General features: G+C 39.9%; 4 protein-coding genes across 6 annotated transcripts; all 4 read right to left on the bottom strand.

Annotated features, from left to right (window-relative positions):
• Positions 1 to 3,891: 3,891 nt before the first annotated feature.
• On the bottom strand, positions 3,892 to 5,429 carry s100w (S100 calcium binding protein W). Of its 2 annotated transcripts, none has more exons than XM_071512924.1 (3): positions 5,316 to 5,429; positions 4,687 to 4,835; positions 3,892 to 4,432 (listed from the first exon to the last, which is right to left on the bottom strand). In XM_071512924.1, the coding sequence occupies exons 2-3, from the start codon at positions 4,825 to 4,827 to the stop codon at positions 4,250 to 4,252; spliced, it is 324 nt and encodes a 107-aa protein (XP_071369025.1). In that variant the 5' UTR covers positions 4,828 to 4,835; positions 5,316 to 5,429; the 3' UTR covers positions 3,892 to 4,249. The 2 variants fall into 2 exon arrangements, with proteins under 2 accessions (XP_071369025.1, XP_071369026.1); XM_071512925.1 differs by having other exon boundaries at positions 4,687 to 4,829; positions 5,316 to 5,422.
• A 3,982-nt stretch (positions 5,430 to 9,411) lies between these two features.
• Positions 9,412 to 10,821, bottom strand: s100a10b (S100 calcium binding protein A10b). The gene is made up of 3 exons (XM_071512919.1): positions 10,703 to 10,821; positions 9,813 to 9,970; positions 9,412 to 9,680 (listed from the first exon to the last, which is right to left on the bottom strand). Exons 2-3 carry the CDS (start codon positions 9,951 to 9,953, stop codon positions 9,519 to 9,521), a joined length of 303 nt encoding a protein of 100 aa, XP_071369020.1. The 5' UTR covers positions 9,954 to 9,970; positions 10,703 to 10,821; the 3' UTR covers positions 9,412 to 9,518.
• A 927-nt stretch (positions 10,822 to 11,748) lies between these two features.
• On the bottom strand, positions 11,749 to 14,362 carry krtcap2 (keratinocyte associated protein 2). The gene is made up of 4 exons (XM_071512923.1): positions 14,226 to 14,362; positions 13,149 to 13,367; positions 12,477 to 12,543; positions 11,749 to 12,338 (listed from the first exon to the last, which is right to left on the bottom strand). Exons 1-4 carry the CDS (start codon positions 14,230 to 14,232, stop codon positions 12,218 to 12,220), a joined length of 414 nt encoding a protein of 137 aa, XP_071369024.1. The 5' UTR covers positions 14,233 to 14,362; the 3' UTR covers positions 11,749 to 12,217.
• Positions 14,363 to 14,489: 127 nt separating this feature from the next.
• On the bottom strand, positions 14,490 to 16,668 carry tmem107l (transmembrane protein 107 like). 2 transcript variants are annotated; one of them, XM_071512922.1, is made up of 6 exons: positions 16,423 to 16,668; positions 16,208 to 16,329; positions 15,938 to 16,005; positions 15,753 to 15,853; positions 15,239 to 15,335; positions 14,490 to 14,912 (listed from the first exon to the last, which is right to left on the bottom strand). In XM_071512922.1, exons 2-6 carry the CDS (start codon positions 16,292 to 16,294, stop codon positions 14,843 to 14,845), a joined length of 423 nt encoding a protein of 140 aa, XP_071369023.1. In that variant the 5' UTR covers positions 16,295 to 16,329; positions 16,423 to 16,668; the 3' UTR covers positions 14,490 to 14,842. The 2 variants fall into 2 exon arrangements, with proteins under 2 accessions (XP_071369023.1, XP_071369022.1); XM_071512921.1 differs by lacking the exon at positions 15,239 to 15,335 and adding an exon at positions 15,074 to 15,170.
• Positions 16,669 to 16,710: the final 42 nt, after the last annotated feature.

The raw sequence follows: 16,710 nt of genomic DNA, 5'->3' as shown, positions 1-16,710 counted from the left end.
CAATGATATCTTATCTAAAGCAGAATAAAAGTGTATTGCCAACTGCCATGGAAATCTATTCTATTCTATTTGATTCACCTGTTCTGGTGTAAGCAGGAATTGACCCTCATTATATTAAGGCAACATGGCGAATTAACCCCATAACATAGTCCATTTATATTGCAAATGAGGACCAACTTTAACAGGTGTATGATGTTTTTTTATTTGTTTTCTCTCTAAATATCAATAAAGAAGTCTTTCAAAGTAGATCTTCATGCCATAAAGCACCCTTTCCAGGCTTTCCTTGGCCATATGATTCAAATTTGCAACAATATACTGTATATGAATGAGTACTTGAATGAGTACTACTAGTCAAGTGTCCATGAGTGTTCATGGAAAGTGCAATAAGTCCCAGTTATCATTTTTGTAACCATAAAATGATAAGAGGAGGCAACTCCTGGAGTTAGAGGCAGGCAAACATCCAAGACACACACACACACACACACACACACACACACTAGCTGAGTGTGGGATCAATGGTGCTGCTTTTCTTCCTGAATGGCATGGTCATTTTCATATCTAGCAATACAAAGTGGGAACAACAAAGTTGTCAAACAATGGAGCCACATTTCACTGTATGTCTGTCAACTTTGATCTGTACGTTTTAGGTGTGAACACTGCTCTTGGAGCACAACAGAGTGTGTCTTAGCTTTGATATTAAGCCAGGAAGAATCATAGCATCATTAAAATCAATAGCTCCAGCTGGCTCATGAAGGTTTTTATGTTTTGAGACATGCTGATTGAACATGTATGCTGCATTTATGGATATGTGGTCTGTTTGCTATTCTTCATTACCTCTAGGCATACCAGTTTTGAAAAGGCTGGGGATTCATTGTAACTCACACAAAGAACCCTCCCACCCCCTACCCCCCACCCCACCACTCCACACACACACACACAGACTTTATAGTTTTACCTGTGCAGCCACACCCTGTAATTTGCGGTACGTGGCAGACTACTTATTAACTTAATTTGCTCTATTGGATTACATCAAAGTATGTTCCATATTCTGTACATCTGGAAAGGAAATTAATTCCACAGGCTTATACATTGCAATGTTAAATCGAAGGATTATATTCAAAAACCTACTTGAGATCTACAGGAGAACATACTATGCTTACAGGACCAATACTCAGCTGGGCAGATGCTGTTGTACACTTGATACACTTGCTCCACCTGCCTGACAGTAGGGAGAGTGCAGGTGGTTTGCAGGTGGTGGACAGTGCAGGTGGTTTACGCATGTGTTTATAACCACATGTGTAAACCACCTGCACTCTGTGGTGATGTTGACCGACAGACAACATAACCACATGTGAGTGCCTAAGGTGTTTGGGAAGAGCTGGAGACACAAATTGACATGGAACCACCAGGAAATGCTAACATTTTTTTATCACATTTCCTGCAGTGCTACACAATATTTTATGACTATGTAGTGCTCTTGAACACATTTGGACACAATTAAATTTAGAATATAATCTGTGTACATGTAGGCCTACTTATGAACCATGTAAACATATATATTAAATTTAATATATTTGTCAGTATTATTCAACATTCTAAAATGAAATAAAGGAAATTATTACACAAATTAATTCATTTAGATTGTATTTTTGACTACACAGTTGGGGCGGGGCTACATATTGGGCGGGGCTAGACACGTAGCCCCGCCCCCTTCTTATTGTGCTTTCAAGACTGGGCTACACATTGCCACCCACTGGTACAATCTTACTATTACAACTCACATACATCTCTGGACTTTGTACACCAGTCATTAAAACGTTTGCAAGTAACATTTCAAAAATCATCTTTCTATTTCAAAAAACATCTTTCTATTTCTTTCTTTCTATATCTATGGTCAATATGTTGATTCCAGTTGAAGTAAAAGGGATATGTATTCAGAAGCTCCAACTGATACTGTGACAAAAACCTCATAATAAATTACATCTTTTTACCATATTTTGTGTAACAGTATTACAGTAATATGTGGGCAATGCTGCCTCTATGGATAAAATAAAAATAAATAAATAAATACATTAAACTGCTGATCACAGCAAAAGCTTATTGGCACAAAAACAGCACACACATGAACACTGAATGTGTTACATGTGTTAAATCATTGTTAAAATTTAGTAAAGAAGTGTTTCAATGTATCTGAATACCATTTTGTCATTGTCTGGAGTGTGGAGGTTTTTTTTTTTTTTTTTTTTTCAGTGATAAGCAGTTTAATATGTATGCACTTCCCAGTTCCCACGTAGCACTGACAGTGATGCATGCACCACAGAACATATTGGGTAACCTGTGTTGAATGTTTGATGAGTCCATGCTTGTTTCATTCCACATGACATTTAATGCCTGCAGTGATTGCCAAAAACAAACAAGGAAAAAAGCCCACATTAAATCAAATATTCTATTGGTTTTTATTAATTCTCAGCCAGTGACAAATTACAGTACAATTAAGTATTACATTCTGCACATAAAAAAATAATCTGGCGCATTTTTTTGTTTTTCGTCATGAGTTAGTATTTCATAATTATGAGATGCTAAGTCATAATTGTGAGATGCTAAGTCATATTTATGAGATACTATGTTATAATTATGAGATGCTAAGCCATATTTATGAGATACTATCTCATAATTATGACATACTAAGTCATAATTACGAGATACTAAGTCATAATTATGAGATGCTAAGTCATATTTATGAGATACTATCTCATAATTATGAGATGCTAAGTCATAATTATGAGATACTATCTCATAATAAATCTCATATTTCTGACTTACACCAGCCACTTTATTAGGTACACCTATGTAGTAGCAGGTGGTCATCTGTTGCTGTTAGCTTGAACCAGCCTGTCCATTCTCCTCTGACCTCTGACCTCTTTCATTAACAAAGTGTTTTTGGAACTGCTGCTCATTGGATGTTTATTGTCAATCAATCAAACATGCTTAGATCACACATCTTGCCCATTCTAATGTTTGGTCAAACAAAAAACTAAACCACTTCACCATGTCTGCATGCTTTATACTGTATATTGAGTTGCAGCCACATGAGCAGGCTGTTTGTGTTAATGAGCAGGTGTACCTAATAAAGTGGCCTGTGAGTGTCATATTTATGAGATAGTATCTCATAATTATGACTTAGCATCTCATAATTATGAGATAGCATCTCATGAATATGACTTAGCATCTCTTAATTATGACTTAGTATCTCATAATTATGAGATAGTACCTCATAATTATGACTTAGTATGTCATAATTATGACTTAGCATCTCATAATTATGAGATACTAAGTCATACTTATGAGATATTAAGTCATACTATTGAGAAAAAAATCTCACTTGATGATGAAAAAATAAATAAATGTGCCAGATTTTTTTTAACGGGTGGTGGAAACAGGCTTCCATAGATATTTTATGCCAAGTTCTAACTGGAGAGAGCTCGGAGGCATCAGACCAGGAGCCATCCTTTTATTCTGCTTCAACTGGCTGACAGATTCAAAGTCAGATGGATGGAGAGAGAGAGAGAGAGAGAGAGAGATAGAGAGAGAGAGAGGGAGAGATGCAGTGACTCAGAAGAGGGAGGAAAATGATATGAACAGGATCTGATATCAGCTGCACATAGACAAAGCTTTGACCTGTGGGAGACTCCCATCAATAGGATTGGAAAGAATAGCCCAGACAAGACCATTGAGGAAGCACTGACAGTGATGCATGCACCACAGAACATATTGGGTAACCTGTGTTGAATGTTTGATGAGTCCATGCTTGTTTCATTCCACATGACATTTAATGCCTGCTACACATGCAGTGATTGCCAAAAACAAACAGGGAAAAAAGCCCACATTAAATCAAATATTCTATTGGTTTTTATTAATTCTCAGCCAGCGACAAACTACAGTACAATTAAGTACATTTCGAAACCAAGATACAGAGAGACTAAGACACTCTGCATATTACATTCTGCACATCAAAGTGTATCAACAACACAGGTTTGAGCTACATAAGCTGCTCAGTAGATGTGCAAATGGCCCGATACCAGTAGTGTCTAAGCTATCTGTGCTGTATGTCCGTCCCCATTGGACACACCCGTCGTCAGTGTAGGCAGCATCGCATATGACATCTATACGCCATATGCACAAAATATTTAGTTAAATGTACATTTTTAAGCTAGAAACTCTTTGGTTGTTTCATGGTAAATCTTCTCCCTTAGTCCTCTTGCTCTCCTTCCTTGGCCTTGCCCCCCTTGCCACCCTTGCCCCTCTTCTGTTTGTAGTAGCCTTTGGCCAGTGCAGCCACACACCTAGAGTACTCGCGGAAGTTGACCACACCATCGTGGTTCTTGTCCAGCATATCCATGGCCTCTTTGATGTCATCTGCATGGATTTTCTCCTGGGAGAACATATGCTTACAGTTACCAGAGAGCACGAAACCTGCTGGGTCGTGTATAATGTATATCTGTTTGTGAAGAAATGCATGCACACAGTACAAAACACACATGTATGCAGGTAAACACACTCACACACACACAAACACATGTGAATGACAAACTGGATAATATGTGGATGCTGTATCTATGCTAGATATGCATGCTTATTGTTGCCGTGTGGTATGTTGAGGTAGAGTGAATGTGTTGAGTCTCTCACTTTGAGGCTGGGGCTCTCCACTTCTTTCTCTAGCGTCTGCTTGAGCTCGTCCATGCTGATCTGGTATTTCTTGCCTTCCTGGCCTGCATACTCCTCAAACAACTCCACCATGGAGATGATGACCTGCTCTAGATTAGGCATAGCTGTAGCTGGAGGAAAAGAGTGAATTGTTATTTGATTGTGAGTAAATAAAAGAGAAGCACAGGAGTAAAATGCATTTGAAGCATACAGGATGGATGGAGAAAAAAGTTGTGACAAAGAATTTTTCAGACATACAAATTGTCAAACTTTACGAAATCCTTTGATAGTGGACAGTTAGATAAGTATGCTGGTAGCCTAATGGCTATGATGGAGAAATTCCAGGTTAAAAATCAAAATCAAGGGTAGAAAGGTGAATGAGAAACACTCTCCAAAGACTTGTATTTGCAGCAGAATTAAGTGAAGATACTGTGAAAGTTTGCAAGCAGATTCATGAAATTGCTCTCAAGTCTTATAATATAAGTCGTAAAGAATAATATTGCCAGCATATAAACAACATTCTATCATCATGTTTCAGGCTCTCTTGTGCTCTTTCATGCTTTGTTTCTGAATATTGTATTGCCATTCTCTGTCCTTCCATCTGTACTCACCGTAGAGTAGTGTTCACCAGGAGAAGGGAGATGATGTGTGTGTCACCAGCTTGGTCCCGTGTGAGACTGATGTCAGACTGTAGAGAAAGCCTCCTCTTAAAGAGTAGACACATGCTGACTCATACACGCACACACACACACACACACACACATAAACACACACCAGCAATGATTCACACACTGGAAATGTGTTCCCTCCACCCAAACCGGCTTCACCAGTCCTGTCTCACTGTTGTGCCACTCCATAATTATAGTGGATTCAATATTGCTCAAAAGATTGATATGACATTCATGTTTGTTTTGTCAAAGAATAAGTGAATGCTTGCACTAGTGAATATTGCAACCATACAGTATGTGTGTGCATGGGTGTGTGAGCTGTTTTTCATACTATGGCATGTAAGAATAGTATTGCATATCACAGACTTGTTCTCTGGGGGAATCTCTCTCTTCTGTGAAGAGCTGGTAAGTTTGGTCTACTGTGGAGAAATTATGTTGAATTAAGTGGAAAGTTACAGTGAATAGATTCCATTTCAGTCTGAAGTGGAGGGTTTGAGTCAGAACGTTGAGTGTGTGTGTGAGTGTGTGTGTGTGCATGCATGAACACGTCTCTCTCTATCATCCTGTTTCCACTAGAGTTTTACAAATGTTGTAAAATTATTTTAGGGCTAGAGGAAACGCTTGATATCTTTTTGCCAAGGTTTACAGAGTTTCAGAAGGGTTTTGCATAATGATGAGACTGATGAAAAGGATGTTTCATGATTCTTTTGGTATCATGAGCATTGGGATAATAACAGCGTTGCAGGCCAGTGGAAACAAGTCCAAAGTATGCCTATGAGTGTGTTTGAACAAGTTTTTTTCACGCAAGCAACTCCCATTCATCCTGCCTGACTGTTATGTAACTCAACCTCCATTTTCCATTCCGCTGTTCCAAGGCAGCAGACAAGCAGCGTTTTCTTCTACTATTCCCTTCTCTTACCCCCTACCAAGTCCCCTTTATATATCAGTTCAAACAGTTAAGTGCCAGCCTCTCTTTGGTTTGGCCATATTACTTTCACCTATCGAGCGTTATCGGATTCTCCTTGCAGGGGAGTGAATGGGAATGGAGACGAAGGATCATGTGGTGGTAATTACAATAAATGGTGTTCATCTCTCCACACTCTGCCAGCTGGGGCATGTGCTACAGTATCACTGCTGGAGAGGGACTGTACCTCTGCAGTGGTAAGTCTGCACCATGGAGATGGAGATCTACACTATTAGAAAAGGCTAAAGGCTGCTTAGCAAATCGCAAGAGCTTCTAGTGCTTTTCTGAATATATGTTTTGCTGTCAAATCTTATGTGAATGTTTTAAAGATAGATTTTTTTAAGATTATGGATTATGTGAATAATCATTTCAATGTAATGCAACAGCTGCACACTGCAGCAGTTAAGTTTCTGTTTTCATAACAGGTGTAATCCACCGACAAAGAGACAAAGAGACAAAGAGAAGCCACAGCCTATCCAAGCAACAAGAACGATGCCAAAAACATAGCAAAACAACCCCTTGACCTACAAACCACAAATGACAGAGCCATGGAAGGTATTTACTTACAGCATTTTAAGAGTAGGTTTAAGTTTTGTTAAAAATTATGGGTGTGGGGTACAGGTTTTTCTACATTTTGGTGTATACAGAGCAAACCACCTGAGAGCATACATAAAGGAGATGGGAGTTATTTCTGTTACGTGTGAAAAGGGCAGCACAAAATATATGCATCTCCACTGAAAAGCTCTGGCAGGAAGTGATTAATTTGAAGTGTATATATGAATAGTTGTTCGACAACTACTTTGTATGTCCTGTCTGGTCAGTTGTACAATAGCAAGGTGATCATCATGGCTCCTACACCACTATCAGCAATGCTATTATATCATCACCAGATGAGGGCCAGAAAGACTGTGTGCTTGTGCATGCTAGCTATCACCTCAAGACCCTGTAATACATATTTCTGTCCCATAGCCTCCCATTCAACTGATGTTCTGTGCCCAAACATAACAAGTAAACTATTTCTCCTCACTTCCCAGCCATCTTAAAATAAACCTGTCTCAAGCTCGAGTTCTCCAGGCTCTTAACAATACAGATTTATTGCATCTATAAGATCTGGCCTTACACACCCTGTCTGGACCCAACAAACATGTACTATTATGGTTATGACATGGTGGCTTTCATCACTTAGAGATGGAACCAGAGAGAGTAAGAGGCAGAGGGAGGATGCTGGGGAAGAACGAGACAAACTGACTGACCTTTAGGGTTATCATGACATCTAGTGGTCATTTAAGGACAATACATCAGGGATCTGAAACCATGTGAAACGGTGGTGGGATGAGAGTAAACACAGGGCCCAGTTTTTCAGAACTTTTTATTAAGATCAGAATCATCCAGATAATCAAATTCCTTTTTTTGCAATCCAGGATCAGAATGGTCTCACCAATTTTTTGTGAGTTTTTCAAAACCTGATCAGAGCGGATAATTCTGATTCAGATAACAAGATCAAGATTTCAAAATCTGGACTTGCAGTGTTTGAATAGTCCTCTATGTTGCCATCTGTTGGACAAATAATGTTACAGCATGTTTGGTCAAAAACGACAAATGAACTACATGTAAATAGTGACTTCTATGAGCATGATAGAGCATATATATATTTTGTTAACCTACAAAATGGCAGTAGATGTCAGACTTTGTTTTGAAGATTTGATTTACTTAATGCAGTGCAAATATGAAATACTACCCAGTGTTTATAATCAGTTTTAGGGTGCATAGGCTGATTTTCCCCCAAATCCTCAACACAATTCCTTGAAAAATAAGGCCTATGATTTTATCTAAATCAACCCCACAACCACATCTCCAGTGGGATTAAGATTATCCTTATTTTTAGCATCAAAACTATCCTAATTTCCTCCTTGAGTTTTGAAAAAATCAGAAGCAACATTGAAGCTAGATATAGGATTAGATCACCAAATCCAAATACTAATCAGAATTTCCTTTATCGGTTTTGAAATACCCAATTCTGAGATTTAATATCCTATCAGATACGTTTTGGAAAACTGGGCCCTGGTGTAGTCTTTGATTGGAATGAAAGCCTGCATACTCTCGGCCCTCCATGGCACATGGTTTACCTCTCATCTGAGGTACAACTTCATATCTAGCAACAGTAGTTAACAGCTGTTTCTATCAGTCAGTCTCCACTTAAAAATTATATATAATGTGCATTTAGCTACTTTTTGTACTGTTATAACTTGCACCTGTGAAATCCCACCCACATACACAAAAAAATAATGTGGGTCAATCACACTTGGAATAAGGGCTGCCCAGTGAGAGCCACAGTTGTGTGATAGGTGTTACACAGACATGTGTAGGTGAGGCTGGAATGAATTACAAGAATGAGCAGTTTGGCTTTTAAACTGGAGGTGGGCCATGAGAGAAATACCACCTCCTCCAAAAACCAACGACCTTGATAACTCCCATCAAATCTGGCCCTGATTTGGTGCTAGTATGCGCTGACTAGGCCAGACAATAGCAGAGTGTAAGCATGCTTATTTGGCATTATTACCGAACACATGACATACAGCCATGTGCAGCGCAACCGCAATAGGCCTTGCAGCACAAACACACACATACACACACACACACACACACACCCACATCTGATACCAGCACATTCTCATATGAAACAGTTTACTTATGGTAGTAAACCTCTCTGTAAGACGTACGTTATGAAAAATACTGCCTCAATGGTACATTAGAGGATTTATGGATCAAATAATGTGCATCAGATGTGTACCCATCACTGCACCCTTGGCATATTTTAGAAGTATTTTACTGGATTTGCCAGAGCTCTTCTTGATGGAAATGGTGCCATGTGTTTTAAAGATCAACAGATGGATGGCGCAGATCAAACTAAACTAGGCTCATTCCAACTCCTACTACCAACTCATCAGAACACAATCACAAATCAACTCGTGTTTTCTTATTTCGTACTCAACAAGTGAAAAATCACATTAGCCCAGCACAACCAACATACTATGACGGAAACAAAAACACTAATCAGACACATAGAAGCTGAAATCATGTCAAAGTCAGTTTTTACTTGTGAAACCATACACATTTACCAATATTTTCTTATTCTAAAAATTTCCCCAACCCAATCTTATTATCTCCGTAGTATGTGCCCTTCACTTCTTGGCGCACTTCTTTGTGTGGACCTGGTAACACTGCTCACAGGCGATTGAAAGGCCAACGATGAGGGACACAAATTCTTCAAAGTCCACCTTGCCATCCTTGTTCTGGTCCAGATCATTCATGATCTTAGACACTGCATCTGGGTTTTTCTGGGTCTGAGAGAGAGTAAGAGAGAGACATTGGGGTTCGGGGTGGAGGGTTGTATTAAGAGCGATGAGTTACAGAAATATGGATAGATGGGTAAACAGCACACTGACATTAAATGAGAGAGGAAATGAGACGCCTACTTTCAGGAAGGAGGATAGCTCAGTCTCCATGAGTTTTCTCAGCTCCTTATTGGTCAAGGTCCTTCCATCGCCATCTTCATCAGCATAGCGGTGGAACACCATGATCATGGACTCCATGCATTTCTCCAGCTCAGTAGGCATGGCAGCAGAGACAGGTGCTGGAAGGAGGAAAGACAAGTATGTAAGGGGATGAATCCTGGTGGCAGACTGGCTTGGGGATCCTGCATATGCTTGTTGGATTGCTAGCTTTAGTCACACTTTGCCATTCAATTTAGCAGACATTATAGGCTGCAATATCCCCAGTTCCAGAAGGTAGTATTTGATCCAAAACGAACAGCATTGTTAAGAGAGGATATGGGTGTTGGTTTCATTGGCACTCAAAGCAAATTCTTTGGATATTATTCATTTTCTGGCACACAAACTCAACTCCTTATCTCATGGCTTTCACTCCCCCGCCTTGTCCTTCCGTCTGTTTTTTTGCTGGTGAGATTTTAATACAAAGAAAAAGTGGTCTAGAGAGAAACTAAAGACAAGGTTTAACATTAAGGGAAGGACTGCAAATGGAAGGCCAGTTGCAACTTGTCCGAATTGGGAGAAAGTCCTACGTAATGCGCCAAAAATGTCCAAGCCCACCAAAGAAACCTTGAACAGTCATCTGACTTAGCAAACTGAGTATAACAAAAAGCGGCTTTGTACAAGAATCTAATGCTAGTAGGCCTAATGCATCTATCGAAGTCGTCTTATGAACAATCAGACGCATCTAACAGTCTCCATAATAAATGAACGGTCTTTTACTGCATTATAAGGTCAGGCACCTAAAAAACAGAACATGAGGCAACAAAATGAAAACAGACAATTAGGGGAAAACATAATAAACGCACTGAACTTACCAGAAGACGAAGGAGTAGAAAAGTGCGGGGTAGGATACAGGGAAGTGCGCAAGGACTCGGGAAAAGTTTATTCAAGAATTTATAGTCAGCGAGGCAACGCCCATATGATGAGAGAGGAGGGGAGAGAGAGAGAGAACGATAGAGAAAGAGAGTAAGAGAGAGAGATGTATAAATGAAGTTCGCTGAAGTATAACTGTGAAAATATTGTAGCTACCTGCCTAGCATACGGAGCTTTGGAAAGTATAGAGTAGCTTGCTACCTGTAAATAACTTACAATGTTACAACATCGCAGTAACACAGCAAACTTCGCCAGTGTTAACTCTTGGCGTGTATGAATCAACACATTGATACATTTATACACGTTCACACCCATCAGTTACTTTAACACTTTTGTTTTGAACAGCCGCCCCTCGCAGGGTCATATCAGCTCTGAGTGGACAAACAACTCTCCAATCAACACCTGTTAACTTAAAATCATTGTCACTGAAAAATCAACACTGGGAAATTTGCTGTGTGCAGTATAGCCTATGCTCTTCAGGATACACTTGTTCTGAACCTTTATTTATCCAAGCAAGGATTTTGAAGATCATGCCTGCTCTTTCATCGCAGTCCTGAATATATTTTATTACAATGTGTTGGTTTTCTTTTATTTTGGAGTTAGTTTGTCATTTTACACTCCTGTATCCTTCTATATTTTACGTTTCTTCTTTTACCTGCTTTCTTTTTTTTTAGACAGTCTGTTTCTGTGACGTGTAAAAGTGCTATATTATGATATTCACACGCCTGGGACCGGTCCAGTACAACCAGTCTACTACTGCTGATATGGAGCAGTGTCTTTTCCAGGCCACCTCGACCACAGCTGTAAGGAGAGGGAGAGCGTTACTCGCTTTCTTTCCCCGCCCTGATTTTCCCAGCTGCTCCTGGGAGTGAAGCTGCTGTCCTTCCAGTCACAGTCCCGCTTCTTTAACCTTTAGGTTGCACCACACCCACTTAAATCAACAGTCTATGTGTGTAAACTAAATGAATTTTGACAAAACACATTCATAGTCTTTCAAAGGGTTTTAATTACAAATCAATCTTAACAAAAACAAAAAAAAGCATTGTTCGTCCTGATGAATGTATAAATGTAATAACAAATTGATGGACGTATGAATCTCTATGCAACCAGTTTGAAACAAGTGCTGAGCAAACGGTGATGAAAGGAATGTAGGTAACCGTTTTAGCTAGGTTGTACTTCCATGTTTGAGATGACCAGTCGGAGAGAAAACTGTGGAAATCTAAAAGGCTAAGAGCGTGTTAGGGTCACTGAAATGCACCGATAAATTTGCCTGCATCATAACTTTCCGTGTCATCCTCCCAAACAAATATAGAATACAGAAAAAGGCTGAAAGGGGCATGAATATAAGAGATTGTTCTGACAAAACATGTTAGGTATCTGATGTGTTGTCATTGGCCATCAGCTGCACTGGGAGATGTTGACTGGGTGACTGGATGCAAAGTGATCTGAGTGACTGCTCAGTTCTTCCTTTTGCCCTTGCTGGCTGCCTTGGCTGGTGTTACTGCAGGAACAGCTGCTTGATAGAGAGCGGCAGACACTTTGTTGATGTAGTAGAGGGCAAAGAGGGAGAATATCAGACTGGAGGGGAAGAATGACAAGGCAAAAAAAAACACAAAGGGAAAGACAGTTAGTGACTAGTCTTTCAGAAATGTCTTTCAATCCTGTAGTACGAAGCTGAAGTAGGCATTTGTGATCTGTGGAGGTACTATTACTCACCATGTGGTGACACATACACGGTGTACCAGACCAGAGGCAAACAGTGAGAGGCACAAGCACAACAGGACTGGAAGAGAGGGGGAACAAGACATACAAGAGAGGAGTGAGACAAAGTGAGCACAGTTGTGTCATGTCTGTCTGCACTGTCTAGATTTACATGCACACAAAAATCCCTTTAATGTTTAAGATACTCACATACTCTGTTAATAACATGGTCCATTTAATCACTATCCTTTAAAATATAAAGTTAATGTTAGGAGAAACCAGAATAAAATAGCTTGGATATGTCAGCATTATCAAGGATACTGATGCATGAAAACACCTTATCCCATTTACCGTTCGTTATTGAGGTGGACACAAGCTTGGTTTCCATAGTAATATTCAGAATACTCTGTTTATTCATGTACACAGGACTATTAGTTGTATGAAGATGCATATAATCAGTGTTCCCTAAATAAGGCCTTAACCAGAATGTAAGCCATTATTCAGAATTATGTGGGCATGTAGAAGGTGTCATGAATATATAAACAGTACAAGTAAATAACTGTCATGGAAGACTCCACTCACCATATCATGGGAGAAATATTAAAAGGCTAAACAACATGCTAGCAAAAAAAAGTCCAGCCTATTGACTGACTGCATCAGTTTGATTTCAGGATTGTCACCACTTACTCTCTGGGAATATCTTGGCTTGGAATCCCTTTCCAAAGATCAGGTTTTCCAGGTTATTGAATGCAGTGAGGGAGCAGATGAAGAGGACTGAGCCCAGGAAACCTCCCAGGATGGTGAGCCACTCAGTGGAGCCCAGCTGCTTACTGAACATCTGCATCCCAGCAAACACCAGCACTGACAGCAGACTGGACAGCATCAGAGATGTGCCTGTGTTCACCGCTATACGAAGTACAAAGACATTACATTAAATTATGTCATTTAGCAGACGCTTTTGTCCAAAGCGACAATAAGACTTAACGCGGAAGAAGAAATCAGGTGAACTGAGGTAGTAAATTGTGGTAGAGGTCTCAACAAGTGAACATGATACAACTGAATTACGACTCTTCAGTTGGAACTAAGAAAATCTGTTTGTTTGTACCACACTTAGATAATTAATTGTAAATAAATTATCTGGGCCAATTAAGTATCAGTAGGCTAGAGAAAGGTTACAGGCTTCTTTATCTACGAAATACAATTAAGATTGCCCGAGTGATGTCTGTCTGAAGATGCTGAGAGCTACCAGGACACAGCTGGTACTGACAAGCATCTTCGCTGCATGGCATCACCATTTAAGTAAGAATATATTAGCTAAACTCTGGGAATGCATTCATCTAAAAAATACAAATGTGAGTTTTTCCTTTTAGTTGAGAACCTTTTAATATAGCTAGCATAGTAACGTAACGCCACGTCAGTGTACGCACATAAACGTTTCCGACATACAGCTAACGTTAGCTGCAAGTTGGCAAATAAACGTTAACAGCAACTCAATTCCGTAGGTCTGTCGCTCAACATACACAGCAAAAACTGCAAGTTTCAGCTCCCTATTATACACTTTGCAGAGCTGTACAAAATAGTGAAATGTGTTGGTCGACTGCAATCAGTTAACTGTTAGCTAGTGTTAGGTATTTTAAAACGTTAGCTAGCTAGCTTGAGTTGCCGGTTAGCATAGTTCTCAACGGTAACGTTACAATATTTTATTAATTTTCAACCTTGCCGTGTAAGATGGCTTGAACGATACATTTACCATATGATACATACCCATCATTTGTTGTTAGAGTATTTGTATTGAAATTGAGGTAAATCCGGTTCAACTTCGTTGAGCCAGTTAGTTATTCGGCTCAAGGAACTAACAATTTCACCACCCGGACCAAATCACAGGTGGCACCAGTGGGCGGAGTCGTGAACCTCCTAGGTTTAGGGCCAAAAAGCATAATGTAGAAAAAGGCTCAGAGCAGGAAAAGAGACACACCCGCCACGTTAAGAAAATACAAAATATATTTGAAATGACAAGAACATTGTAAGAAACTTCTCCTTTTCATGGACATTTGACAGACATATTTTTTTTCCTTGACAAATAAAACTAGTTACAAATAACTTCTTGGCACACACATCAAAACTAAAGCAAGCCCAGCTAAAACTAAACACGACAATAAAAACATTCTGGACAGTTGGTGACTTGTAGGGTCCTTTGATTTTTGATGTTACAGTAGGCTATATGTGTCTAGGGCAGTTTCTATCTAGCTCAGTCAAAATCACATTTCATTTCTTGGTACATCATTAATCATCCACATAACTAGATCTCTGTCTGTACACTGGGTCAGGAATGTTCAATTACAGCCACACCGACTTGTAATGTTTCACACAATGGGCCTCTCTTATAGTGGCTTTTTCTTCAGTCCAAAAACAGCAATAAATAGAAGAAACTCCACGAATGCAGGGAGTACACTGGAAGGAGAGAAAGACACATAGAGATAGAATGGAGAGAGGGAGAGAGAGAGAAAATTTTAAGACATTCACAGCCATAGCACATACGTAGGTACATGTCCTTACTTGTTTTTGCTCTCACTCTTGCATCCACCCCACCCCGTCAACACACATGCACCAACCTGCAGAAGGCAAAAATAACCCAATATGTCCAGCATTCCCACTTCTGAAATACATAGAAAGACAAGGAGACCGAAGCGCTGCAGTGGACAGCCAGTGCTGGGTGAAACTTCAGTCAGGGAAAAAAAAAACAGTTTTGGAGAAATGCATACATAATACGCACTGACCTGCAAATGGCAAGGATCCACCAGTAGATGTCACACTCCCATTGCTCAAATAGAAAGAAAAGCAGAGACACTGAGGCACTGGCATGGGCTGCTGTTGCTATAGTAGATTGGAGTCATGGAATCATAACCAAAGACCAGATTGCCTTATATTTTTAATAGCTCTTATCTCTTAATCCTGCTGCTTCACTTTGCAACAGACGTCTGATTAGATATTAGATCTGTACCAACAGACAATTTAGCTGGGACTAATTCACTGGCTTGTATTGCAGCATTTCTCAGTAAGGGGCAGATTAATCCATATCTCCCATTCTTTGCTATGGGAAGCATATGGCATTGCAGATGCCAGCATCAAGCTTGAAGGCCTGCTATAAACATCACAATTATAACTGCATGAGACATGATTTTAGACAAAACAAAATCTTTACTATTGAGATCCAGAACCATCTGAATATTTGTTTTGTGTTCACTTGTCGGTATATCAATGACTACATTAATGAGTCAATGTAAAGGATACACAGGAGACCCTGGCTGCAGTTGAACATGGACACGCCCGAGAAGAAGCCAGCAAGCTCTACAGCAAACAGACCGAGGGTGACTGCCAATGCAACCACCAACCTGAGACAGAGACAGACACATTTATTTGTGTGTCTGCGCGCGCGCTTGTGCATGCGTGCGTATGTGTAACAAACTCTGTCTTACTTCGTGTCTTCATCGTCGTATTGCTCTTGCGTGAAATCCAAAGGCAAGCAGGCTTTAACGTTGTTTTCCTGTGAAACAAACGTCACTAACAGCTCAGTTGACTACATGACAAAGACTTGTAGCTGAGGTTGAGTGATGAAATGAGAAGAGATAACGGTGATACTGAAGTGGTACGAAATCTACACAACAGTTCTGAAAAAACCCATAGGATATTTAACGTTAAATGATCATCATTTATAAGAGTAGGCGGAAATATTCTGCTTTACTTACCCTCGACCAAAATATTGTAATAACGATGACAAGGTGGGCTGTGATCGTCAGGAACCGTGCTGGGACAAGGCTGCTGACTGCGGACATGGCTCGCCTGGCCAGGTGCTGCTAACGTTGCAGCTCTGTAGAGTCAGACAGCGGGTAAAAACATTATATTGTACAAACTGTACTGCCTAGGGGCGAAATATTAATTATAATTGACAAGACATACTAACATTATATGACGTTAACGCCACAGAGCTGGTATAGCGCACTCACAGTCCGTTAAGCTATCCGAGGCTAACGCCAATCAAATTGCTCGAGGTTTAACCAAAGTCCCAACTTAAGTCAATATTATACTGTATCTGGTTAAACTAAGAACCGTTAACTTGCTTAATACCTCGCTATCTCAACTAATACTGACTAACTACAGAGACGCGACTCCTTTGTTGTTGCTACTAAATGGTCTAAATGGTTGCTACAACAACTTAATGCGGGGTGCATTCTTCATTACTGACCGGTTT

Source organism: Centroberyx affinis, unplaced genomic scaffold (genome assembly GCF_046629955.1).
Source record: "Centroberyx affinis isolate AG114_WGS23_722 - 3 ecotype Tasmania unplaced genomic scaffold, CSIRO-AGI_Caff_v1 ptg006633l_1, whole genome shotgun sequence".
NCBI lineage: Eukaryota > Metazoa > Chordata > Actinopteri > Beryciformes > Berycidae > Centroberyx > Centroberyx affinis.
Note: the sequence above shows the minus strand (reverse complement) of the source record. Positions and strands in the feature narration are given on the sequence as shown.